Source organism: Apostichopus japonicus, chromosome 16 (assembly GCF_037975245.1).
Source record: "Apostichopus japonicus isolate 1M-3 chromosome 16, ASM3797524v1, whole genome shotgun sequence".
NCBI lineage: Eukaryota > Metazoa > Echinodermata > Holothuroidea > Aspidochirotida > Stichopodidae > Apostichopus > Apostichopus japonicus.
In genome coordinates, this window is record NC_092576.1 from 14,169,046 (window position 1) to 14,196,473 (window position 27,428).

Genomic DNA, 27,428 nt, shown 5'->3' on the forward strand with positions numbered 1-27,428 from the left:
ATACCTTCGAAAACTAGCAACATTTGAGCGATATTTAAACTCTTTTCTTACCCCTTGACGATGAGAACTCCAGTTTGCTATTTTCTAATGCATGGTGTCTCCAATTTGCTGGTTATTAAAATTTAGTTTAAATCCATCCCAAAATCGGTGTGTATATGAATACTTACTTACAAGATGCTATTTGCAAGTCCAGGAGTCCATGACTGCATTCAATATTCCCATGGTAGCAAAGAATTTGCCCATTATCTCATTTTGCTAACCCCCCATTCCCCTCCCCACCCCCATTACACAGAAGTCCCATTCATATTGCAATCAGAGATTTGGAATGTTTTTTATCTGACCTGGGAAACACATACAATAAAATGTATGCACCAGTCACATACCGGGTCAACCATAGCTATCAATCCCACTACCAACGACCCACCAACCCTACTACACACCCACCCACCCTACCAGCGACCCACCCACCCTTCCTCCCTACCTGTCTCCAAATAATTATTCCTTAATGCTCAATCTGTCCCTACTAGAATGCCATCATCATCAATGATATTAATGGTGAATATGCACCTGGTATGTAATATACCCCCCCCCCACCCCCCACATGTACACCCAGCGATTTAAGTCGCCAATTGCCAGCAATTCTAACCATTTAACCCAACAAAGATTTTCTCAGAAGTGGATTTGCAAAGCCAGCTTTTATGCCATCCTGCACCACTTTTCTCACCAAATAGGAGGTTTAATTATTATTTAGTAATTAATTTTTCCCTCTGATTCCTAACAACTTTCCATTACCTTCAAAGTGCTGTTTTCCCCATCTTTTTCTCGACCACACTCGACACACTTTCCAACGATTTATTATAAAAATTGAGACTTGACATTATGAAATGAGATGAGATTATGAAATGCAGGGCTTAAATATCTTTGCTAAGCAGTTTATGTTAGACTCTCAAGAATGAAGTTATGTAGCTTCTTTGAGCCTTGTATCAAGTAGTTTACTTTTCCAACGATTAAATTATAAAAGTTGAGACTCGACATTATGAAATGAGATGACATTATGAAATGCAGGGCTTTAATATTTTTGCTAAGCAGATGTTAAGACTTACGAGAATGATAGGTAACGTAGATTCTTTGAGCCTTGCATTAAGTAGTTTACAAAGCTACAAACCTTAAAGACAGATAACATGAACCATTTCTAGCTTTCCTTTAACTTGGGATACAGCAAACCCATATAGTTAGTGTACTATTGCTAATGTGCTTTGATCTCAAGCTGCCGAAACAAAAAAGTTTGACTCCACTTTCAGAAGAAAATGGTCTTCGCTAGAAAGAAAATAAAAAGTTGACATTTTCCATTGGGTCTTCTCTCCTCCCAACTCACTTCCATCATATCTTTGGCCGTCGAGAAATTCCGGTCTCGACGGTTCCGCGGTCCAAATTCTCTCTTCTGATCGCAGAAGAAAAAGGTAATCGCTAGAAAGAAAATTAAAGTTGACATTTTTCATTAGGTCTTCTCTCCTCCTGGCTCCCGCAGATTTCCATGATATCTTTGGCCGTAATTTCTTGATGGTTCTGCGGTCCAAGTTCACTCTTCTGGACCGCGGTGAACGCAGACTGACTCCCACACACACAGAAAAAACACGATGTGCTATCACAAAGCCAATGTATACGAAGATGGTGTCGATTAAAACGATGCTACGCAAATTTTTCGTGAAGCTTTGCCAGTGAATTGAGAGAGAGAATCTTGATGTTGGAATGGCCCAGGTCCATCTTAACTATGCCGTCCTCACCATCAATGTTGATTAGGACCCCCGTGCTTTCCCGGTCCTCGCCTGTGATGACTTTCACCTGACGAACAAAAGTTAATATAAATATTTACAAGTTATATAATATATATAAGTTATATATAATATTAAATATAGTAATATATAATGTTAAATATAGTATGCCTTAAAAATGAAGTATATTTGCCTAAAAAAATTAAGTATATAGAAAATGCCTAAAAATATTAAGTATATAATATATATAAGTTATACATATAATATTAAAAGTTATGCAAATATTTACAAGTTACATATCATATATATAAGTTATATAATATATATAAGTTATATATAATATTAAATATTGTATGCCTAAAAAATGAAGTAATATTTAAGCAAATATTTACAAGTAATATATAATATATATAAGTTATATAATATATATAAGTTATATATAATATTACATATAGTATGCCTAAAAAAAGAAGTATATTTGCCTAAAAAATGAAGAATATGAATAATGCTAAAAAATGAAGTATATAATATATATAAGTTATATATATGATATTAAAAGTTAGTCAAATACTTACAAGTTATATATAATATATATAAGTTATATAATATATAGAAGTTATATATAATATTAGATGTTGTATGCCTAAAAAATGAAGTTTATTTGCCTAAATAATTCAGTATATGAACAATGCCTAAAAAAATTAAGTATATAATATATGTTAGTTATATATATATTATTAAAAGTTATGCAAATATTTATAAAACAAAGTGTATCATTTCCAACTGGCAAAAAAAATTCTTTACCAGAAAACTTTGCGAAATTGAAAAATACGTTTAAGAATCGACCGTTTAAGAATAAAATAAATATTCCAATTTTTTTGGAGGGAGTTTTTAAATCATCAAGCATCTTTCACAAAAGTGTATCATTACCAACCAGCAAAAAAAAAAAAAATCTCTACCCAGAAAAGTTTGGGAAATTAAAAGTACGTTTTAAGAATTGACCGTTTCAACAAAAAAAAAATATCCAAACTCTTTAAACTCTCAAGTGCTTCTTCAAATTCCATCTCATGTTTTACTTTCAAAAACATAACATGGCATAGTTTTTACGTTATATTTTCAACCGTTATACAGAATTCCTCGCATTGAAACGATGCACTTTGTGTCATGTTGTAAAATATCAATAGAATGACCCTAATTGTAACGAAAATTAACGAACATCCAGTTGATTGTTCCTAACTATCGATACATTAAACATTTAATTCTATACAAAACACGTTTTATCAAGCTCCATCAATTTCATGTTAATGTTTTTTTGTTTTTTTTGGGGTTCTTGTTGTTGTCATGTACGAAACCCATTGGTCATTGACACACTGTACCGAGTGTGATATTGCAAGGATTAAAAGTACAACCTGTTTTCTACTTTCAGGTACCTTTGCAGTTCCTTTAATGTACAAATATGACCCACAAGGGTACTTTAAATTTGAAACACAAAATCTAGCAACTGCACATCTCCCGTCAATAAAGTTTTCAAAAAGTGAAGAAGTGATTTGAACAAGCTTGTCTTAGAGATAGCCCGTGGCTTTGATTCGATGACTTGATTCAGGTCATAGAATGAAAAGGCTGGTGTAAAGACTCTACTTGACATTTGAATAAAGTGACTGGTATTACAAGTCTACACCGAGCACTACCTACCCTATCACTCTTGGTCGGCATGACAGGTTCGAGATGTTCACATTGTACGTCAACGATCCGATCTTCGTCCAAGAGATATATGGAGCACATTGAGCCCTGTAGAAACAATTACAGACATGTCACGTGAGGTCTTGATATGAGGTCACATGAGGTCAAGTTTATAGCTTCAAACCACCTTTTAATGTGTGTAACATGTTCAGATGGCATGCACCTAGCACGGCTGTGCTGTCACATTTCACCCATACTGCTATATATGGGTCTCTGGGGGGGAAAAATCAATATAAGGCAGTTATTTTTCATGTCTCCTAAGCGACCACAAATGTGGGGGATTAGCAAGCGAGGGTAGTTTATTTATGGAATACAAGTTTCACGCCAGGTGGATTCCAATTCCACAATTTTACCTCAAATTTGAATCTTTTCAATTTAGTAAGTCTTTTCAGACAGGGAATACTGTAGATTGCTCTTGGATGAAAAACCCACCTTACTATGACCCCCGACCGGGGGTCGAACCCCGAACCTCCTGATTGCTTAGCCTCATTGCTTCAAATGCCACCCCCTATATCCACCCATCCACGGCATATCATATTTAACTCAAGTTTGGAAGTTCACCAACCAGTAACATGGTATGAGTTGTCCTCCATACCAATTAGACGTGTCTGTTGCTATGTAAGGGTGCATGGAACAAAGTAACGACACATCCATTGAAATTCGCCAAAGCAATAGTCAAGGATTTGACCTGTCTAGATTCAGACTTGCTTCAAGTAGTTTGTAACTTGTTTGATCAAACCCATCATGTATCTTGTTATGCAAAAGGGTGCACAGGACTTATAAAGCATTTACCACCATCACAAAGTCTTCCAACCGATGGCATACGACCTCCCGACCTCCTCCCTAGACTTGCTTCAAGTAGTTTGTTACTTGTTTGATCAAACTCATCATGTATCTTGTTAAATGCAAAAGGGTGCACAGGACTATAAAACATTTACCACCATGACAAAGTTTTCCGACCGATGGCATACGACCTCCCGACCTCCTGCCTAGACTTGCTTCAAATAGTTTGTTACTTGTTTGATCAAACTCATCATGTATCTTGTTATGCAAAAGGGTGCACAGTACTATAAAGCATTAACCACCATGACAAAGTTTTCCAACCAATAGCATACGACCTCCCGACCTCCTGCCTAGACTTGCTTCAAGCAGGTTTACTCACCGACATGCCCCTGATGACACCGTGCTTGTATATCAGGTCGTCGTCTTCATGGCTCTCTTTGATTTTGACTTCGATGTCCGCGGTGTGCCACTCGGTCTGGCTGGGATCCAGAGGGTTGGCCATCCCCGGGGTGGCCGGGTTGAAACCAATTGGCGAAGGTGCGACCGGAGTGAGAGGGTAGCCAGAGGGGCTCGGAGTGGACCCGTGGAAGCTACTGGGCGACGAGGAGTGCTGGTAACCCTGCGGGGACGGGGTGGGCTGGTAGGATCCAGGGCTGGAGACTTGCTGGAAGCTGCCCGAAGGACTCGGAGTCGCTGCAGGGGAGGAGCGAGAGAGATGGAGAGAGGAGAGGACAAAGGGAGAAGAGACTGGTGAAAAATCTTGGATTCTCCACACACAAATAATAGCAGTTTTCATCTTACATAACAGTATCATCTGTGTAACACTTACATGGCGTGTTACATTAACACCTGACAGCATTTACACACATACATGGTACCTGCATCATCAACATCAAATCTAATAACATCCAACTAACATTTCACAGTTCATAACTTCTAGTCTAAAATTCTTTTTGTCACATACATCCTTTCATTTTCCATAAAACAGAAAAAAGGATTACCGCATTGGCTCTGTGGTTTTTTTTCTGTCCTTAGTTGTTTGTGTATTAAACTCCCACAGAGAAGCAATGCTATGATAACAAACTTTATTTCAACATAGAGTTGGCCAAGGTCAGAAAGTAGTAACCATATATCTTTACATGTGTACTAGTGTTTACACGGGTACCAAAAATTGGGAACCGGGTACCCGAGGCTGTTACCCGCCGGGTATCCGGATAACCAGAAATTTGTCTATTTACCTTCTGGTATAGCTATTTTCAATAAAAATGCAAATTGAATGCTATAATATATCAAGTGTATTTTTCTCTGACAATATTTCCATGTTCATTACATGTTCGTTAATTTCAATTAATTGCATTTGTTTCTTTCAATTAACCTGTTATTTTAGTAATTTGTAGCTTTCGAAACATTTTTAAACTTCTCAAAAAGTAAAAGAAAAGGAATATACACATTCAATCAACAAATTTAAAGGATTCGGGTAACAAATTAGGAACCGGGTAGCAGAGCGTCGGGTGGGTACCCGGATAACCTGGGCAAACACTGATTTGTACATTGATGGAAAAACCCGTAAAAGAGATGTTTACATGTAATGCGCGATAAACCACTCAAGACTGTATACATACATATCAGGGATGTAAGTGCAGCCAAAAAAAAAACCCAGAAAACTATTCGGAGACCCAGGGTGAATGCCGTCCTAACACATCCTACTCCTAGCTCTGACTACTTACACACTATCTTTATGTTAGGCTAGCTCAGAAGTATTAGCGCTAACACATCTTACCCCTAGTTCTTACTACTTACACACTATCGTTATGTTAGGCTAGCTCAAAGTTACGAATACGTCGCAGCGTAGATTTCCGCCGCTCACAAATATCACAAGCGTTAATTCCGAAAGTTATGTCGAGCACCAGCAGTTACGAAGATATTAATTAGCAGTCCAATCAACGTGAATTAGGCAAGGTTTTTCAACGACAAAAATGAGCTATGGCGATTTGAAGTTCGCACGTACGCAAGGATATTCACATGGCACAATGTTGTACAGTGCAATGTGATGATGCGAAACAGGAATGGTATTTTGATTGATCGATGAGTGAAAGTTGTGTCTTTGATATTCGAACAATTTTGTGGAACTTTATTGGAATTAAAAAAACCGGATTTCCGTAAAAATACGGAAGACTTACATCCCTGACATATACACCTTGAAACCTGGATTATAAATGCTAACACAATGCCCGCACCTTGGTTTCCTTATGGCCAGCTAGGAGTCCACCAAGGTAAATCTGTGGGCCCTGTGGATGTGGGCAAGCTGTTCTATGTTGCAACGAGGGACTCATACCTCACACACATCAGGCTGAAATATCATGATATGTTTTATCGACCAAAACAACTTTTTACAGAATGTTACCAAAAAGAATTTTCATGTTATCTCTATGACTTCACAAATGTCAGGCTAAAATATTGTGCTATGTTTATCGACCGAGGAATTTTTTCCCCGAATGTTAACTGTATGATTTCCCACCATAATCACACACCCTGCACGTAAAGGGGGAAACGTCTATGGGGTTATTATAAAAACAGAACTTACGTTGGTAGTTGCCCGGAGACGGGGTGGGCTGGTAAGGCGAGTAGCTGGTATCGCTACCGTACATGCCAGATGAACCTCCGGGGGTACCGGGGTTGTAATGGCTCCCACTCTGGGGCGTGTCTGGGGAGTAGCCCGGTGTCGACGGGATCGTAGAACCGTACGGCTGGGGTGAGGGCGAGGATTCGTCGAAACTGAAATCCGAAGAATCGCTGTGCCTGTTCGGAACGGAATATGAGAAAGACATGCGATCTGCAAAATCTGATTTTAAAACTACTTGCTTTGAGTTGGCACCTTTCATTTCGGGCCTCCTCCCCCCCTCACCCATTTGATGTTTTCCTGTGAATTCTGCACTCCTGTTCTAACACAGTTGAGGGTACTCGCTCTCGTGGACTTGACTGTTGGTCTTGTAGTTGGCCATTTTGGAAATCTAGCATAGTTACCGGTAGCAGGATTAAATTATTCCTACTCATGCTTAAGAGTTTTGTTTTTCTTGCTGCTGCTCTCTTTTTACTAGCCGGGATCTGCTCTCAGACCTGACGAGCAGATGTACATCCCCAGGGCCTGGGGTCTACTATGATAAAAAAAATATGGTAATCTCATATTGATAATAATAGAAAACAGAAAACGTGGACCTGGTAACATGATTGACCCCAAGGACAAAACCGGCTGCGACACCCCCGTCTGTCGGTAGAACACCGTGATGGGGGAAAACGGTCCTCACCACCGACCTATATGAAACCTTTTCATGATAAATAACTCCCTCCAAAAAAATTGAGCAAAATGGTCGCTTTATTTTGATGTTCTCCTAGGTGCAGATGTTCCTCCATATTTATACTAGAATGAAGATTTGAACTTGTCCCAGTGCCCTCTCCCTCCCCCTCCCCAAATAAAATGCCAATATACAGAGATAGAATCAAGCAGCTAAAGAGCTTCTTCCTTACCTCATGGGGGTGTTACTGACGGAAGGATCCCAAGCACCAGACCTACTAGGAGTCTGACCGCCGTCGTGAAGGGGTGTCTGTGAGCCGTAATGAGGGGTCCTGCTTCCTATTGTTCAAACCAAAGGAGAAAAAAAAAAAAAAAAAAAAAGGGGGTGTGTAATCTTATTGAATATTCGTAAGATGTACGTGTGCCAAACGTTGCACTACATTGAAGAATCTGCACCTGTTTGTTATTGAGCTGTGCATTTGCATATGAATGCATATGCAATTGCATTTGCATATTGAGCTGTGCATTTGCATATATATAAGTTAAAGCATGCCGTCTGCTCGTCCTTGTTCACCCTGTCTCTCCATCTGTCAACATGTAACCTTGGACATGTCGTCCTATAACTGTCCTGTACGCCTAATTTTTATTCCTAGGACAGATAAGGGTTTCAGGTTTTTCAGGAATTTACAAATTCGTTTGAAAACAGAGTTAGGGTTTAGAAAGTGGGTTAGGGAACCAGTTCCTATGAAAATGAAGGATTGTCGTTCATTATCTGGGGTCAAAACTAGGAAAAAAGATTCAGAACATGTTTTTTGAAAAAGCGTCACATGTTTGGAATCCAGGGATTTGATTGGCCGATGCCCTTATTCGTCCTAGGAAAAAAAATTACGCGTCCTGTACAGTATGACTATGTTATGCAATAAACTATAACAAGATGTTAATACTCAACGTCGACTGTGTTCTACTTGATCACTTAAAGAACTCATATATCTAAACAAAGAAACATGACAGGCTGTTATTTTCTTCTCGTTTATTGTTATTCTCTCCGAGCTTAGAATAATCCCTTTACTTTTAGCATTATTGAAGGTATCATGCACACAAACAAAGAAGAAAAAAGGTTCATAACCTCCAGCATTTTTTTTCCTTCTTTTTTTGAAAGAAACAAATTACCTGTAACATTATAACAGTAATGCCTCAAAATACGGAAGGAAAAAATCCACAAATTTGTTTTTGAATGTCGAACACCAGCAGAAAATGGTATACAGAAAGGAACTGAGATTTTTTAAATGTAATTCGTTGAAACTTTTATGAATCTGACGCTGCGTTAAAGTGGAGCTTTTTGGCCACCTTTGCTCTCCCGACCGCATTAACACATTCACAGGGTCAACATAAACGATATGCTGTTGATTGCATCATCATACAATTTTCAATCTGTTCCTAATAATTTTCATAATGTATATATAAATTTTCATAAGGCATTTTTTTATATACATACATTCTTTTTTTTTATAAAAAGGGTATTTATTTACAATAATTTTCGTAGGGTAAAAATAAATTTTCATAGGGTATGCACAAGGGAGGAATTGAACACAAGTCGAAGGAACGTCTGAGTTAAAATATACAAGCACAAGAAATCTTCGAGATGTTACGTACCATCGTGAACCGGTGTCTGGGAGCCGTACAGCGGCGTTCTGGACCCGGTCCCGTACATGGGGGTCTGGGATCCGTACATGGGTGTGCGACCGTACGACGTCGTCGAGCCATCCTTCCCTTTAGCGCTGAAACGAGAGATTTATGGACTGAGAGTTAACAACTTTTAGAGATTACAATGATCAGGAATTAAATAGGTCATCGTGAATGAAATGCAGAGAGGTGAGTTGCGGCTCAAATCGAGTTAAAAAGATGAGTAGATATTTCTGTTTATAGCTTCTGGAAAATCAGTTCAATCCCAACTGTGGAACCTGTCACATGTTACGTCATGTGATTTGTCATGTGACCTACCCAATGATAGTCACCCTATTTCTGTCTACCGATATGGTCCTCATCATAGAGTGAAGTTCTAGCCTAACTGTGTAATCTGTCACATGTTACATCATGTGACTTGTCATGTGACTTACCCAATGATAGTCACCCTATTTCTGTCTACCGATATGGTCCTCATCATACATAGAGTGAAGCTCTAGCCTAACTGTGGAACCTGTCACATGTTACATCATGTGATTTGTCATGTGACTTACCCAATGATAGTCACCCTATTTCTGTCCACCGATATGGTCCTCATCATACATAGAGTGAAGCTCTAGCCTAACTGTGGAACCTGTCACATGTTACATCATGTGATTTGTCATGTGACTTACCCAATGATAGTCACCCTATTTCTGTCTACCTATATGGTCATCATAGAGTGATGTTCTAGCCTAACTGTGGAACCTGTCACATGTTACATCATGTGATTTGTCATGTGACTTACCCAATGATAGTCACCCTATTTCTGTCTACCTATATGGTCATCATAGAGTGATGTTCTAGCCTAACTGTGGAACCTGTCACATGTTACATCATGTGATTTGTCATGTGACTTACCCAATGATAGTCACCCTATTTCTGTCCACCGATATGGTCCTCATCATAGAGTGAAGCCCTAGCCTAACTGTGTAATCTGTCACATGTTACATCATGTGATTTGTCATGTGACTTACCCAATGATAGTCACCCTATTTCTGTCTACCTATATGGTCATCATAGAGTGATGTTCTAGCCTAACTGTGGAACCTGTCACATGTTACATCATGTGATTTGTCATGTGACTTACCCAATGATAGTCACCCTATTTCTGTCTACCGATATGGTCCTCATCATAGAGTGATGTTCTAGCCTAACTGTGGAACCTGTCACATGTTACATCATGTGATTTGTCATGTGACTTACCCAATGATAGTCACCCTATTTCTGTCTACCTATATGGTCATCATAGAGTGATGTTCTAGCCTAACTGTGGAACCTGTCACATGTTACATCATGTGATTTGTCATGTGACTTACCCAATGATAGTCACCCTATTTCTGTCCACCGATATGGTCCTCATCATAGAGTGAAGCCCTAGCCTAACTGTGTAATCTGTCACATGTTACATCATGTGATTTGTCATGTGACTTACCCAATGATAGTCACCCTATTTCTGTCTACCTATATGGTCATCATAGAGTGATGTTCTAGCCTAACTGTGGAACCTGTCACATGTTACATCATGTGATTTGTCATGTGACTTACCCAATGATAGTCACCCTATTTCTGTCTACCGATATGGTCCTCATCATAGAGTGTAGCTCTAGCCTAACTGTGTATATCTGTCACATGTTACATCATGTGATTTGTCATGTGACTTACCCAATGATAGTCACCCTATTTCTGTCTACCGATATGGTCCTCATCATAGAGTGTAGCTCTAGCCTAACTGTGTAATCTGTCACATATTACATCATGTGATTTGTCATGTGACTTACCTAATGATAGTCACCCTATTTCTGTCTACCGATATGGTCCTCATCATAGAGTGTAGCTCTAGCCTAACTGTATATCTGTCACATGTTACATCATGTGATTTGTCATGTGACTCACCCAATGATAGTCACCCTATTTCTGTCTACCGATATGGTCCTCATCATAGAGTGTAGCTCTAGCCTAACCGTGTAATCTGTCACATGTTACATCATGTGATTTGTCATGTGACTTACCCAATGATAGTCACCCTATTTCTGTCCACCGATATGGTCTTCATCATACATAGAGTGAAGCTCTAGCCTAACTGTATAATCTGTCACATGTTACATCATGTGATTTGTCATGTGACTCACCCAATGATAGTCACCCTATTTCTGTCTACCGATATGGTCCTCATCATAGAGTGAAGCTCTAGCCTAACGGTGGAATCTGTAGCATCTTTGATAATGCCAATGTAGCCTGGAGGGTGGTAAAGGAAAAAGAAACAATAACTAAATTTTATATCACTTTTAGCTGTAGTGAGAGCACATAACCAGAGCCTGTTAGGCTACGATAGGCTTTTCCAGTGCGTAAGTCTGTTACATCAACCCACATAGCAACGCATCACAAAACTCATAGCCATATAACTTCAAACATAGGCAGAGCAAAGGGTTTCCTTTACTTTTAAAATTTAATATCAATATAATTGTTGAATTCTGGTTTGACCAGATTTTAAACCTGATAGGTGAAATGGTGTGCCTAATCATATTTAAGAAACAGAAAAAAAAAAAATTAATGGCATCTGTAATGAAGTTCGAACAGCATTGTTTCGTTTAGCATTGCATCATATGACAATGGCATGGCTTGCGATTTCAATTTTTTTCAATTCTTCACACTTTTTAAATTCTTTCGGTGGTAGCTCTGTCTGGAGACTAATTCAGCCGTAAAAAACAAAGAGTTCCAAAAAAGTATCAAATCCCTCCCCCAACCCTTCCCCCACCCTTCTTTAAATGTCCCTCAATTGCATAAATATTTTTAAAGCTGCCATGAAAAAGCTTTTGAGATTCAAAACCTTTGTCCTCAAACTGACAACAAGACAGATGACTATATTAATATTTGGGAAATAATAAATATATTAATATTTGGGAAATAAAACCAACTGGAAGAGGCTTCTAATCCATTCCAGCAGAATGACAAACCACTATCAGGGTAACTCCTTTGCTATCTAACTATTTGCTTTTCTCACAGCTGTTTTCTGCTACATCTAGCACATTTTGTTTACCTTTGTATGGTCCTTCCGTGATCCTGACGGTCTGTCCAATGAGAGTTTTGTCTCTCTGGACTCTGGGAACTCCGCCTCCGTAATTGCCTCCTTGATGAGGAAGAAAAGCGAGAGAGAGAAAGAGGTAGAATAATAATAATATTACTAACCAGCAGCTACTTTTACGACGTTTAAAGGCATTGAAGACTCGCCCCAAACCGCGTGCGGCCATCTGAAAAAGTTAACTTTCCGTTGCTTGCAAGTGACGTTTTGTTTGTGTCGCTACAAAATGCAGACAGTACAGTAATGAAACGTGATACCTTGTTATCTTTAGCTGGACCTGAGATGTCCATTGCTGTATTGTTTGTACACTGTGCTGTGAATATTGATCGCAGCTGTATGTACTGACTGTACACTAGTGTCTAATTACCCACGGTAGCAAGCTGTGTGTATGTATTTTCTGGGATCGATGGTGGTGTCTAACACTTCTGTTACACCTCATTCGAAACTAGGTCAGATTACCGGCAATAGACGTTTCTTTTTGCGCAAGTCTTCACACCCTTTAAGCGACCACAAATATGGGAAAAGCCAGCAAGGACTTATGGATTACATCTTACACGTCAGGTGGCTTCCAATTCAACATTATAATTCAAATTTGGAATCTTTTTCAATTTAGAAAGTCATATCAGATGGGAAAACCATAGATTGCTCTTGGATGAAAAGCCCTGCACCTTACTATGACCCGACGGGGGATCAAACCCTGAACCTCCCGATTTGCTAAGCCTCATTGCTTCAAATGCCACCGCCTTTATCCACTCCTTTATCCACATGGCCACAGCACTGGTATAGGTTCAGGTGAAGCAGATACAAGATACCTCCCCTCCCCCCACACCCTCCCCCCTTACAACCTTAGATAAAGTAGTTCTGTAGTAACTTATGCTGTTTGTATCACTGCATATATATATATATATATATATATATATATAGAACACCCTACCAGGACGACCGAAAACATCAGGCACCTTTAACATTTTTCGTATACAATTCAAACCTTGGGACGAGATTGACAATCCTCCAGATCCTGAATAAGTTTATTTCTTTTCAAATTTGCAAGAAACCTTTTCTGGGATATGTTTCACGATATATATACACAAACAATGCAGCATTACAGCTACAACTATTACTCATGGAATGTAACAGACGATGTGAAAATAGGGTTGGAAAAAAGCAGAGGCATTTCATCCCGAGAGCGAAAGACAGAGATGTGACTTACGTTGATCCTGTCCGCCGCCACTGCTGGGATGCATGGTGCTCGATATCCTGGGGCACACCACCCACCATCCCACCCACCATCCCACCCACCATCCCACCCATTTCCGTGTGATTTACGTTGATCCTGTCCGCCACCACTGCTGGGATGCATGGGGCTCGATATCCTGGGGCACACCACCCACCATCCCACCCACCATCCCACCCACCATCCCACCCATTTCCGTGTGACTTACATTGATCCTGTCCGCCACCACTGCTGGGATGCATGGGGCTCGATATCCTGGGGCACACCACCCACCATCCCACCCACCATCCCACCCATTTCCGTGTGACTTACGTTGATCCTGTCCGCCACCACTGCTGGGATGCATGGGGCTCGATATCCTGGGGCACACCACCCACCATCCCACCCACCATCCCACCCACCATCCCACCCATTTCCGTGTGACTTACGTTGATCCTGTCCGCCACCACTGCTGGGATGCATGGGGCTCGATATCCTGGGGCACACCACCCACCATCCCACCCACCATCCCACCCACCATCCCACCCATTTCCGTGTGACTTACGTTGATCCTGTCCTCCGCCACTGCTGGGATGCATGGGGCTCGATATCCTGGGGGACATCATCCCACCCATTCCTGGAGCTGCTGGTGTCACATCAGATCTCTGAATTTGGGGAAAAAGGGAGTTTTAGAGTATTGAATGAATTGTTATCATCATTATATATATATATACATATATAAGTATATATAAAGTATACAGGACGAATTTTATGTGCAAATTTGACCTGGACCCGGTACATTTGAGATTGGCAGCATTATACACCTAGGATACAAGGTCGATAAGTTGGATATCGGCCAGAAACCAGTTTCAACGATTTAAAGGTTATGAAACTAACCGAGAATAATTTTCCTGCCTAGTTCATTACGTTGTGTCCTTGGGCGAGATGCTTTATCTCAATTGCTTCTATCCACCCAGGGGTTGAATGGGTACCTGTGAGGTAACTTGTCATTGGGCGCAGTATATAACTGAAGCCGTCTGGAGGGATTGTCTCTGGGACAGGTTATCATTGACCAGGGGTAATATAACGTCTGTAAAGCGCTTTGACACCTATCGCTGGTGTAAAGCGCTATAAAAATTGAACATTATTATTATTATTATTATTAATTTGCCCGTTTTGAATAGCATTATTGCGATCCGATAACGGGGAAAACCTATCCCTGATTGATTCTAACTGCCACTTTTTTTTGGCTTTTTCAATTCTTTGAACGATACGCAATCGCTTAAATTTTCGAGGCTCTTTTATGAGGTGCCTACCTTGCCACCAGCTAGGACCACATGTCTGGCCCGACAGACGAACATCCCGCCGTTCTCCGTCATCAGACGAGAGTGAAGGAAGATGTAGCTCCTGAAGACGTGTTGGATCTGACCTTGTCTCCCCTGTTTGGAAAAAAATGTCAAAAGAGTCAAATGATTTCTTGTGAACCAGGACATATCTTGGGTGAATTTCCCTTAAAAAAAGTACAGTGTAGGGACGTATGAAATGTTACCGACTGGCTGAATTCATCCAGTGTCTTTCTTTACACTAACACAGAGCCTGAACAACAACATACATTTACATCTTACAAGTTATGACACCACATTTTGGTTAAATTAACAGTAACTACATTTGGAGATCTCTTTTCAACAATGCTGATGTTCCGAGCTGTCTCACCCAATGGGGTCATTATTTTAAAAAGGTCAAAAGAATAAAATGGTTTCTTGTCCTCAGGATATATCTTGGGTGAATTTCCCTTACAGTGTAGGGACATTTGAAAATGTTCCCGACTGGCTATATTCATCCTGTGCCTTTACACTAACACAGAGCCAGAACAATGACATACATTTACATTTTACAAGTTATCACACCACATTTTCGTTATTAACAGTAACTACATTTGGAGATCTTTTAACGATGATGATGTTCCCAGCTGTCTCACCAAATGGGGTCCCTATTTAAACCAGAATGCAAAAATGCATTGTGGTTTTGATTATGTAACATGAGCAGCTTTCTTCATCTGACGTAATGTGTAGTGAGGGTGTACATGTTTACAAGGGTTTCACTGTTTGACCTCTGATGACCCCAAATGACCTTCAACCTCCACCAAAAACAGTAGGCTTCTTGAACTCAATGTGGTACTTCTACACACTAAATTAGAGGTTGGCCCAAGCTTCCAGTATTGTGATATCGTGATTACAAGGTTTTCACAATTTGACCCCCGGTGACCCCAAATGACCTTTGTCCTTCACCAAAAACAATAGGCTTCTTTTAAACAATGTGGTACTCGTACACACTGAATATGAAGTCTGCCCATGATTCCCTTCTTGAGATATACATTTACATTTTACAAGTTATGACACCTCAGTTTCGTTATGACAATAGATTTCATTTAGACATCTCCTTTCAACAATGACAAATGTTCCGAGCTGTCTTACCGAATGGGGTCCGTCCACGACTTTGACGATATCTTTGGACTGTATGCTGTTCTGTTCTGCGTCCAGAGCTAACGCATTCCTGTTCTCCTTCTTCTTGGACAGAGCCTGCGGTTTCACGTGAACCAACTGTTGACGGAAAAGGGGGTTCGAGTCGAGGAATAGAGAGTGAAAAGTTGTCGTGGAAACTTTAAAATAATGAAATCGCTGTCGCTGTGAACAATCGGATACTTGAGAAGTGGATTGCAACCCAATCTGACACTAAGATATGATTAAATGTTGTACTTTCATAAATATCAGTTATCGTCACACCAGTCTTGGGACTTGAGTTATTTATTCTACAACAGTCAATCGACTCTTAATTAGACTATTCAGGTGTGAACAATCTGATACTTGAAAACAGGATTGTCACCCAATCTGACACTAAGCTTTGACGGCATGTGCTACTTTATAAAAATCAGTTATTGTCACACCAGTCTTGGAATTGAGTTATTCATCCTACAACAGTCAATCGACTCTTAATTAGTCTGTTACAATCTGATACATGAAAACAGGATTGTCACCCAATCTGAAAATAAGCTACGATTAAGTGTTGTACTTTCATTAATATCAGTTATTGTCACAAGTCCTGGAATTGAGTTATTTATTCTATAACAGTGCATCCACTCTTACATAGTCTGTATTCAGTTCTTTCCCACATAGAGATTATACAGTGTCTTCAGTCTCTGACCTGACTAAAGCTGGCAATTCTACTTGAGTCAGGGAAAAATGGCTGGTACTGACAAAACTAAACATTAATGTGGAGTGACTCGCTGATAAATGGCTCTAGTTAATTTCAAATCAATTTTAATAAAAATTGGATAGTCACCCAATATGAATCGTAAGCTACAAGCAAGTCTGTCTAAGGGAGTTCACTACGTAAATACGCAAATTGATGGGTTGAACCGTTAAATTATGTAACCATAATGAGACGACGGTTACTATTAAACGGGCCTTGCTTAGTTGCAATCTACAAACCTGTCTCTCGCATAACTGAGCCATGTTTCATTTCCACAACCTGCATGTACATATGTATACTCATAGACTAATATATATATATGCGTGTGTATTTTTTATTCAATTTTGTATGTATGTATATGGGTATATTTCTGTATTGTGGGTGGTGGGGGTGGGGTGGGTGGGTTATACGTGTTGGGTTGGTGTGTGTGTGGATATAAGTGTTACTGTTTTCTTGTATTGTTCTCTCTATTTACTTATGGGAGCACACTACTGGACAAGCCCTCTGGGTTTTTTGGAGTGCTTCCTTTCCCAATTATCCCTGTTGTTGATATGTTTAGTCACTTATTTAACTTCTCTGTATTTATATTGTGAAGAAACAAATAAATGAATGAATGAATGAATACGTTCATCTTACTGCCACCAGCCAGTCTCTCACACATAGGTCACAACCCTGTAGAGTTAGTACTATAACACAACATCCCTTCTTTCTATTTGTCTTAAATGAAATGAACCCCCCCAAAAAAAACTCCCCCCCCCAAAAAAAACCATCATCCGAGTAAATTGCTTACCTTTCCATGGATGTTTAAGACTTGCATGGATTCTTTCTCCAGTCGAACGATTACCCCGACCGTCTGTGGACTGAAGGGTAAATAAACAAACCATCAAACAACTCAACCAATGCTGCCCTCTTCATGTCATTGTTTTTTTTTTTAAAGTTGGAATCATTTATCCACATAGAAATGTAATATTTGCTAATTAATACTTAACTATCTGAAAACATTGACAAGCTGAGTGTATTTACTGTTAGTAAACCAGTAGGAATTCAAAACTTCAAATTGGGGGGGGGGAGGGTTTGGTAATCTTACAAGATATTAAGCCTTCTAAATAATCAATAATCAATAATAATAATATTAATCTCTCAGTCATTTTTACAACACCTAAGCAACCACAAATGTGGGAGAAGCAGGCTAGGGCTTATGGATATGGCAATTTTCACTTTCTTCACCAGAAAAATCATTTTCTGTATATAAAGTATGACATCTAAACCAGCTCGACAAGTTTCGAATATTGAAAACAATGAAATACCTTGACGATAGATTGAAATTCCCTGTGATGAACTGATTGGTAAAATGAAACATTGGCCGTTCCCCCCCCCCCCCCACAACCTACCCTCCAAGCTCCTCTTCAACACAAACACACTCAAAGGGGATGTGTAGTATAGACTTATCCCCTCTGAGAAACTGTGAATTACATGTGCATCTTTCTGACTGCACTTATTGCAGTTTCCAGAATACGGTACGCTACCTCGAGCCACAGAGTGACTCAAGATGAGGGCTAGACTGCAGCAATGGTATTGTAAATGATACAATAATACAATAGAACAATAATAGTACAAATAATACAATAGACCAATAATAGTACAATAATACAATAGAACAATAATAGTACAATAGTACAATAATACAATAATACAATATAACAATAGTACAATAGTACAATAGCACAATAATACAATAGAATAATAATAGTACAATAGTACAATAATACAATAATACAATAGAGAAATGATCTTGGATAAACTTACTCTAGTTGCACCAGATCTTGAAGGCTGAATTGTCCCATGGAGTCTACCCCTGTACCCATCTCTTGGCACAGTTGTAACGTCTTAGGGGCGACTTTGATCTGAAAGAGAATAAGACAAATAATGAACATCTGTAAACCTCAAAATGACAGGTTTAAGTTTATATACAAACACTTCCCAACAATGTATTTATGGGGAATACAAAAACACAGACACAACAATGGGTTGTACATTATATAACAACTGTGATATTTTAAATGATAACCTATGCTGACCAAACCATGTAACATGCACACAGTAAGAAACCTTACAACTTCACAAAAATGTACGTATGGGATAAACAGAAACAGAAACACACACACAAAAATAAAACAAAAAAAACAATTTTCTACATTATATATAACAACTGTGTTATTTTTAATGATAACCTATGCCGACCAATCCATGTAACATGCACAGAGTAAGAAATCTTGCAACTTCACAAAAATGTATGTATGGGAAAAACAGAAACACACAAAAAAACAATAAACAATGAGTTCTACAATTATACAACAACTGTGTATTTTTAACGATAACCTATGCGGACCAAACCATGTAACATACACACAGTAAGAAATCTTAAAACTTCACAAAAATGTACGTAAAGGAAAAACAAAAACACCCCCCCCCCAAAAAAAAACAATGGGTTCTAACAACTTATGTTATTTTGAACGATAAACTATGCGGACCAAACCATGTAACATGCACAAACTAAGAAACCTTACAACTTTCACTGGATATATACTTAGCAAGTTTTTAACTGCTTAGACCCAGGATACTCAACCTGGGGTCCGCGGACCCCTAGGGGGTCCGTGAAATTTATTTGGGGGTCCGTGAGGGCAAAGGGGTCCGCAGGGGGTCCGTGAAGAAATAAGGGTCCGTGAAAAAAATAAGGGTCCGCGAAAGCCGAAGAGGTTCGTGAAAAATGGAATGAGAGATATAGTCGAAGGAAGAAGTATGTATGCCTCTAGAAATCTAGGCTAGGCTAGCCGTCAATACGTCGGACCCTGATGATCAGACCGTATCGTCAGTAGTCGATAAATGTTGAATCGTGCGTTCCCCGATGAAAACAAGTTATATAGTTTCTCATTAAGGTATACATTCGGTAAGGTATGGATAACATGCCACCCGAGTGTTGTGTATAACTTAACTGCACACTATACATCCTAATATGCAGAGCAATAACTATGATGCGTTGCTCACTGTTGACACAGCGAAGCGCGGTAGTTATAAGGCTTTGGTGGAGGTAAAGTTATAACTAACTTGGATTTGACACCAAAAAAAAACGGTGCCATTTGCAGCTATCTCTGACAAAGAAAACCCATATTTCTCCTGACCTCATGCAGAATCAACCAGTTTGTACCTGACAAATCATCGCTTCCAAATTAACATTTAATTGGGAATATATAATTTGAAAGTAAGGATTTCCAAGTAGGCCTATGCCTAGCAATACTTGCAGGTCTAGGAAAACTGCATTCCAGGCCCAGAAAAATGCATTTCTAAACAAATTCTTGAACATAAATTTACTTCAAAAGTCACAAAATAATGCACCATTTCGCATCTAACCCTCAAATATTGAAAAAAAAATCAAAAGGGGAGGGGAACACCCCTCCCCTTATACCCCTCCCCAGGTCGTCGGTCACTGTCCGGGGGTCCTCCAAAAATTTCAGTTTATCTCAAGGGGTCCCTGGATAGAAAAAGGTTGAGAACCTAGGGCTTAGACCATTGCAGAACATTTTGTGTCCCACATAAATTTCACCATTAAGAGGTCTCCTGTCAAAATGTCAAACATTTGCCCCTAGGTTAACAGGAATTCTAATAACGACTTGAATTCTACCCAGCATTTGTCCTCATCTTTGAAAACGTTGCTCACCTCGTCCATCGTCAGATCCGAGACCATGAAGACCACATTATCTTCCACCCTCACGATCAGACCGGTGTCCCCTTCGTGACGACCCTCGATGACCTTCACGTGATCGCCCACCTGGAAAAACTTCTGCAGCTCGTGGGAGGGGAACTCCAACAGGTCCTGGGAAAGGGAAAAAAACGACAACGTTACGGAGGTCTCCGTGACACAGCGATTCTTTTCCCTTTCTGTACGATTCAGAATAATAAATTTTACAGGAGGGAACTTTTTTCGTCAGTCCACGGTGAAATTCAAAGCAAAAATAATCGAATAATCTTCACCCCTGCAGTAAACCTCCTAGATACCATCTTAACACTCCACTCCTCTTAACCCCGCTAAAAGTTCTGATTCACGTGAAAGAAATAACACAGCCATTTCTCTCCCGTCACGTTACCCGAAAGTCCTCGGTCTTACGTTAAAGGTAGAGAATAATTTCATCCAGTATCCCGAGGGGTAATTTTAGCGTCTAGAGTTTGCGTAGCATATTCAAAGGCTATGAAGGAGCATTGACTACTATAGTTCCTGTGTAGAACACAGATTTACATCTTTACACAAGTTTGTTAATGTAGCAAATCGACCATTTTGTATGGCACTTTGCGATGCAATACTTGATATACGTATTGGGTTGGTGTGTGGGTGGATATAAGTGTTATACTGTTTTCTTGTAATGTTCTCTCTATTTACTTATTGGAGCGCTCTACTAGACAAGCCCTCTGGGATTTTTGGAGTGCTTCCTTTCACAATTTTCCCTGTTGTTGATTTGTTTTGTCACTCAGTTAACTTCTCTGTATTTATATTGTGAAGAAACAAATAAATGAAATGAAAAATATTATTCCCTGTATCACATCGCAAAACTGCTACGCAAAATGGTCGATATCGATATACAAGGGCAGAGTTGTATAACAGTTCGTGTGGTACACAGGACACCATATTATCGCAAAAAATGCTACGCAAAATGGTCGATATCGGTTTACAAGGGCAGAGTTGTATAACAGTTCGTGTGGTGAAAAGGACAGCATAGTTTTGCAAAAAATGCTACGCAAAATGGTCGATATCGGTTTACAAGGGCAGAGTTGTATAACAGTTCGTGTGGTACACAGGACACCATAGTATCGCAAAAAATGCTACGCAAAATGGTCGATATCGATATACAAGGGCAGAGTTGTATAATAGCTCGTGTAGTAAACAGAACACCATATTATTTTTATAAGAGACAAAGACACAAGTTCAGAACTTTGCTACACAAAATTTGAAATCTAAATTATTTCCCTAAAGGTTCCTTATGTGCATCAAAGAAACATTGATATTGTTTTCTCCATTCACCAAGACATCAATCATTCACCAATAAAAAAAAATTATTCTGAGGAAAAACCATCCAACTAACTTCCAACAAACCTCTCATACTCCAATGAACTTTCTTCTTACCCCAAAATAACGATACAGTGCTTTGATTTCCTTCATCAGACATGAGCTTTTTCCGTGATTTCTACCTCGGGGACAAAAACTATTATCCAAACACACTGTAGCATACGCAAACTGGAGCCTATACCACAATTTTTGCAAAGTTCCATGATTTTTTTTTTTACCCCAGGCTCATCCCTGCTTCATGACAACACCCCCTCCCCTCACCCCAAATCGTCCCTGATCTTACCTTGAGGTCCTCGTGTTTCGGGAGGATGGTGATGCTGTTACCGTCAATGGTGATCACCTGTCCCTGGAGGTGAAGCAACTCACCCTCGGCCACCTGTACCATGTCCCCTGGGGCAAAGTTATGTATGACCTCTGACCCAGTCTTCTTCGTTGGAGCCACTGTTCATTGGCTGTTAAGGGTAAATACTCTTCCGATGTTAATCTCGCAAACTGCATTTGCGAAACATGAACTTTTAATTTCCTAAAAAATGACAGTATTAAACTACTTTTGCTGAGTTTAAGGGAGATCTTCAATGCAAACTATTTCTTTTTAAGTTGAAAGTAACTAGCTGCTATTTCCAAAGCAAAATGAAATTTTGGTTACATTTTGTAATCTGCACACTCAGGTATATATTTTTATAATGATCTAAAAAGAAAAAATGTTTATTATCTATCTGCTATCATCTGAGAATCAAAGATAGACAGATGTCATTTCATCGATTTCAACCCAAAAATTTATTTCTTCTTTGGAAAAAAGTAAACCGTTCAGCCGTGAAAAATCTACCGAAATCGCAAGGATACACTGTATGTCGAGTTTCTCCGGTTTGTCATCAAACTTTTCCAGTTCGGCGAGGGTGGGCTTGACCCCATCGTAGATGATGGCGCTTAGAGCCAGCGTCTTGTACATGTAACCCTTCCGGCTGAAACGGTTTCCTTCGAATACCAGATAGTCACCGTCTGTGGTGACCTCCCCTCCGACTGCACTGTAAATGGGAACCAACACAAAAGAGTTAAAAGCACCATAGGACTACTTCTTCTCACCTTTTTGTGCTCATCATCTGGAACAGCCTGTGTACTTGTCGCAACTTCTCTTGCCATATATTCCAACTCGCACACTTCGTTCCTCCAACAAACTGTATTTAACTGTCCCTAAACCATGCTTGAAGCTTCGAATACTCTGGCTCTTATCTCTGGAACAAGTTACCTGATCACATTCGAACATGCTCTAAACTTTCTACTACATTTCACATGATCTTTTGTAAATTAATCTGCTTTCTTTGTAGAGCGCCTTGAGCAGTGACTTTTGTCTACTGATTTGGCGCTATATAAGTCTCATTTATTATTATATTATAGAAAAACCTTGAAAAACATTAATGTTTCTTTCTAAGTTTGTATATTAACTCTGTATTTTTTGTAGGTTGATAACATTGACAAAGTCTGCACTGTAAAAGGGAACACAAAATAGTAAAAGATCCATAGGATAGAAAAACCTTGAAAAACATTTATGTTTCTTTGTAAGTTTGTATATTAACGCTGTATTTTATGTAGGGTAGTACCTTTGACAAAGCCTGCACTGTAAAAGGGAACACAACTATAGTGAACACAAGGCACAAGTTCCTTTGTGAAAGCCTTCTATTTTGTATATTAAAGCTGTATTTCACGTAGGGTTGTAACTTTAAGCCATGTAAGGTGACAAAGTGAATCCATCCATGGGACAGACAACTCTAGATAACAGGAGGTAAGGGTTTCATCGTAAAAGAACTTCTATTTTATATAAATATTATAGCTGTATTTTGTGTAGGGTTGTAATTTTGATACAGCCACGTTAGGGGAACGCAAAGTAAAACAATCAATGGGATAGACAACACTAGCGCATACTAGGCAATAGTTTCGTTGTGAATGCGTACTATTTTCTATATAACATAGGGTAGTAACTTTGATAAAAACCATGTTAGGGGAACAAAAAAATTAAAAAAATTCTAATTTTTTTTTTATAAAAACTTAATTTGTGTAGATAACTCTAGAGAACCGTATGGAGGCAAGGGTTTCAGTTTAAAGGCCTTTGATTTATATATTATTCTGTATTTCGTGTAAGGTGCTTACTTTGATGGGACAACAGAGTTAATGTACCTATGGTATAGACAACCCTAGGGAACACCAGGCAAAGCTTTCTCGTGAAGGCCCTTTGATTTTGCTGTTAATTACGGCTGCAAATTTGCTGAAAATGTTCGACTAACCGTATCGCCTGTTGGTCAAATAATTTGACCCCCGGTTTCCTCTTCCGTTTCTTCTCCTGGTCGGTCAGGGCCTTCCTGATGACCCCTCTCGGCTTGGTGTAGTCGATGCGGGGTATGATCTTCAGGGTCACCTGGTTCTGCGAGGGTTCAAAGTAGTCCACCTGGGCCAAGTCACCTTTATAGATACCTCTCCTGGGGGAGGGACATAAACAAAAATAAACACTTGTAAATCGATTCCGGTGAAAATTAATGTTTCATTTATGAAGGAATGCAAATTGAAGATGGTGGTTGGGGGCAGGGGGAGGGGTTGGGGATAAAGGAGAGCAAGATCCCATAGTGATAAAAATCCTTGTGGAATCTAGGTGGTCCTTAATTTTTACTACCACCATGGGTGACCTTTTGCTATTTATATATGGGCACACTAAATTACAGCCAAGATAGTATAGTACACTACAGCACACACCAGCATTACAGTGTTGTATAATGCAGTAGGTTGGCTGGAGACCTCTGATAATCAAAAATTTCATTGTTTTGAATGATTGGAAGGAGAGAGTGGGGGGGGGGGGGAAGATGGGGGACGAGCAAATTCCCTCTGTTGAACAATCCTAACAGAAACTACCTCTAGGTCCAAAACTTTCACTCACGCTACAACTGAACTTGGTCGAGACATATTCATATCATATTCTGCAATAGTGAACAGTGCACTGCAGTAAGGTGCAGTGGGATGACCAAAAAACTTTAATCCACCATAATTTCTTTCCTTTTAAAGGTGTGGAGGGGTGGTGAGGGAGGGGATGCGGTAATAACAGAACCTGGCTTTCAGGGTGTCAGTAACGGTCACTCTTGTCCTACTCACTTCAGTCGGACCCAAGATTTCGGTTTCAAGATGGCTGTCTCCTTGACGACCCGGAGTACGTCGGTCATCTCTTTGATGGGGACCATCTGTTGCTTCCACTGACCGTATCGGAGATTACTGACCCCGGTGATGGCCTGCTTGACGTGGGTCTGTTTGTATGCCTCCACGTAGATCATTCCCTTGATGCCCTCGGGGGCGACCACGGCTTTGATTTGGAGCGGCTGAAAAGCAAAGAGGACGCAATCGGAGGTTGACACAACTTTGGCTACTGTTCTGGCCAGAACACAGTCAGAACTGGCTACTTTCAAGTTGATTAAAATCCAGTATAAATACATGAAAATATCAATATAAAATATAAATATTTTAAATAGGATCAAACTAATGCTACCCATCTTGTGGATGATCAACCATTTACACAGCGTTCTTTCACATTCTGGTGGTTACAATACTCCACCTGTTCCCTGAAAGATGAGGTATTCGAAAGCATAATGTATTCGTTCACGTCAGCTGACCAAATCATGCAATTAGCCAAAAAAATTACATCTGCTAAAGTTGTGGGACACAAAATTATTTAGACCTGACACCAGTTTCAGATATAGATACTGAAACACAGATTCGGGAATCAGCGATAGTCTAACTCAAACTTTCACATCGACAGAATCGTCAAGACTCTTTCGAGACGGTTTCAAAAGGAAGTCAACTTTTCCATGTTTGCTGCAAAAACTCCAATCACTTCCGCCCGACTGCTCGACAAACAAGTGCGCAGAGTTCCTGAGGGTCAAAGGTCGCTTACCTCGTCTTGATATTGATAAGCCAGGAACTTCCTCATCAGCAGCATGGCTGTGACTTTCTCTTCACCAACCCTGCATTTTACCATCCATAAATTGGGGTCCCTGAAAAAAGGAAGAAAATAAATATTCAAGTATTGACCGTGCTGAGGTTTTCTTTCTTAACCTCGTATGTTCCATTGTGTGGACCTGGGTGCGTGAAGACGGGGGTGGGGGTGGAGGGGTCGGTGGGGGGAGACTGAGATCAGGTGCATTGCTGATGGACACAGCCAAATTATCCCAGCCAGGGATCCGCTGTGAAATCTCTAGATCTCAAGCCAAGTCACTGCCTTAAAGGCATTGAAGAACAAAGAAACGTCTGATGCCGGTAATCTGACCTAGTTTCGAATGAGGTGTAACAGAAGTGTTAGACACCACCATTCGATCCCACTTGACCACAGTGTTGTCACAAGACTACCCAACATACATATTTCTCAAATTAGTGGGTATGCCATATACAAGGGCTATGAAAGGGCTTCTCCCAATACCCACAGCACTAAACTGCCCCAATCTGATGGTATCATATTAAATCATTTAATCCTTATAATAAAATGTACTGGGATATGCCATCTGTAACTTTACTTTGCAGATGAAAACTACACCATACAACAAAATCAGGCACAAACGTGTGCTATGTCAAAACATAAGGATTGCACTACAAGGCACAAAAAAAATTTGTCTGTGTTGGATTTAAATGTTTAAATACTCTTTCAACTCTTCTTATAATAATTCTTCCAGAGCAGTTTAACACCTCTTAACCGCATCCATCCCTTCATTAGATTGCGGGATATCTTCTTGACGTGTTGTGCCAGGTCCGGGGAAAGCGTCCATCTCGTTAAGAAAAGCAAACCAACTTTTCTCAAGACTTCAAACCGATCTTTCTTGATATTAATACAACCCAACGGGACAGGATTTTAATTTCATTTTTTGTTAGGAAATGACCGCAACCCTAAATTATACTTAAATAACACAAGGCGGTAATTCCTACATGTAATCCTTATATATATGGGTACTCGTAGGACTCATCTAGTGGTGTTCCCCAGGTACTTTAGGAGTGTTAGCTCAGTGGTTAATGCCGGTGCCTTTCAATCATAAGGTCCCGAGTTTCGAGTCACCCCAAGATTAATGTATGTTGTCCAGTTACAGAGTTGTTGACAATTGACAATTCATAATCATGGACGTTAAATATGAATGTAAGAGACTGACTTCGGTCAGCTTGCGGCTTTGATAAGCCAATTAGGCTTCTTCGCGAGTCTCTGCTTGCAGCAGGATCTAATATACATACATACATAATATACATACTTACTTGACACCGGGCAGTAGTCCTTGCTGAGTGATAGCATTGGGTAACTCTTCCTCGGCCGCATAGCCGCTGCTGGACGACGTCTCCGCGTATTTCCGACGGTAGTACTCTTCGATCTCTTTCTCGTTCTCTTGACTGAGGAGTTTGTACAAAATGGAAAGTTAACGTTTATACGGCATAGCCTGGTGGATGGA

General features: G+C 39.8%; 1 protein-coding gene across 4 annotated transcripts in view; it reads right to left on the minus strand.

Moving 5' to 3' along the window:
* Nucleotides 1-661: 661 nt before the first annotated feature.
* LOC139982572 (transcription elongation factor SPT5-like) overlaps nt 662-27,428 on the minus strand; it is a 35,204-nt gene continuing 8,437 nt past the window's right edge. For 3 of the 4 annotated variants that reach the window (XM_071995487.1, XM_071995485.1, XM_071995484.1), the window contains exons 5-24: nt 27,238-27,369; nt 25,898-25,997; nt 25,105-25,325; nt 24,249-24,440; nt 22,813-22,994; nt 22,253-22,410; nt 20,569-20,724; nt 18,660-18,757; nt 17,644-17,713; nt 16,079-16,204; nt 14,921-15,043; nt 14,170-14,269; nt 12,350-12,439; nt 11,442-11,547; nt 9,241-9,365; nt 7,821-7,926; nt 6,880-7,094; nt 4,675-4,988; nt 3,465-3,560; nt 662-1,842 (exon numbers count right to left, since the gene is read on the minus strand). In XM_071995487.1, the coding sequence (XP_071851588.1) occupies nt 1,690-1,842; nt 3,465-3,560; nt 4,675-4,988; nt 6,880-7,094; nt 7,821-7,926; nt 9,241-9,365; nt 11,442-11,547; nt 12,350-12,439; nt 14,170-14,269; nt 14,921-15,043; nt 16,079-16,204; nt 17,644-17,713; nt 18,660-18,757; nt 20,569-20,724; nt 22,253-22,410; nt 22,813-22,994; nt 24,249-24,440; nt 25,105-25,325; nt 25,898-25,997; nt 27,238-27,369 (2,863 nt within the window). In that variant the 3' untranslated portion in view covers nt 662-1,689. Of the gene's footprint in view, nt 1,843-3,464; nt 3,561-4,674; nt 4,989-6,879; nt 7,095-7,820; nt 7,927-9,236; nt 9,366-11,441; nt 11,548-12,349; nt 12,440-14,169; nt 14,270-14,920; nt 15,044-16,078; nt 16,205-17,643; nt 17,714-18,659; nt 18,758-20,568; nt 20,725-22,252; nt 22,411-22,812; nt 22,995-24,248; nt 24,441-25,104; nt 25,326-25,897; nt 25,998-27,237; nt 27,370-27,428 lie in introns of all 4 variants that reach the window. The other variant, XM_071995488.1, reaches the window with a different exon arrangement.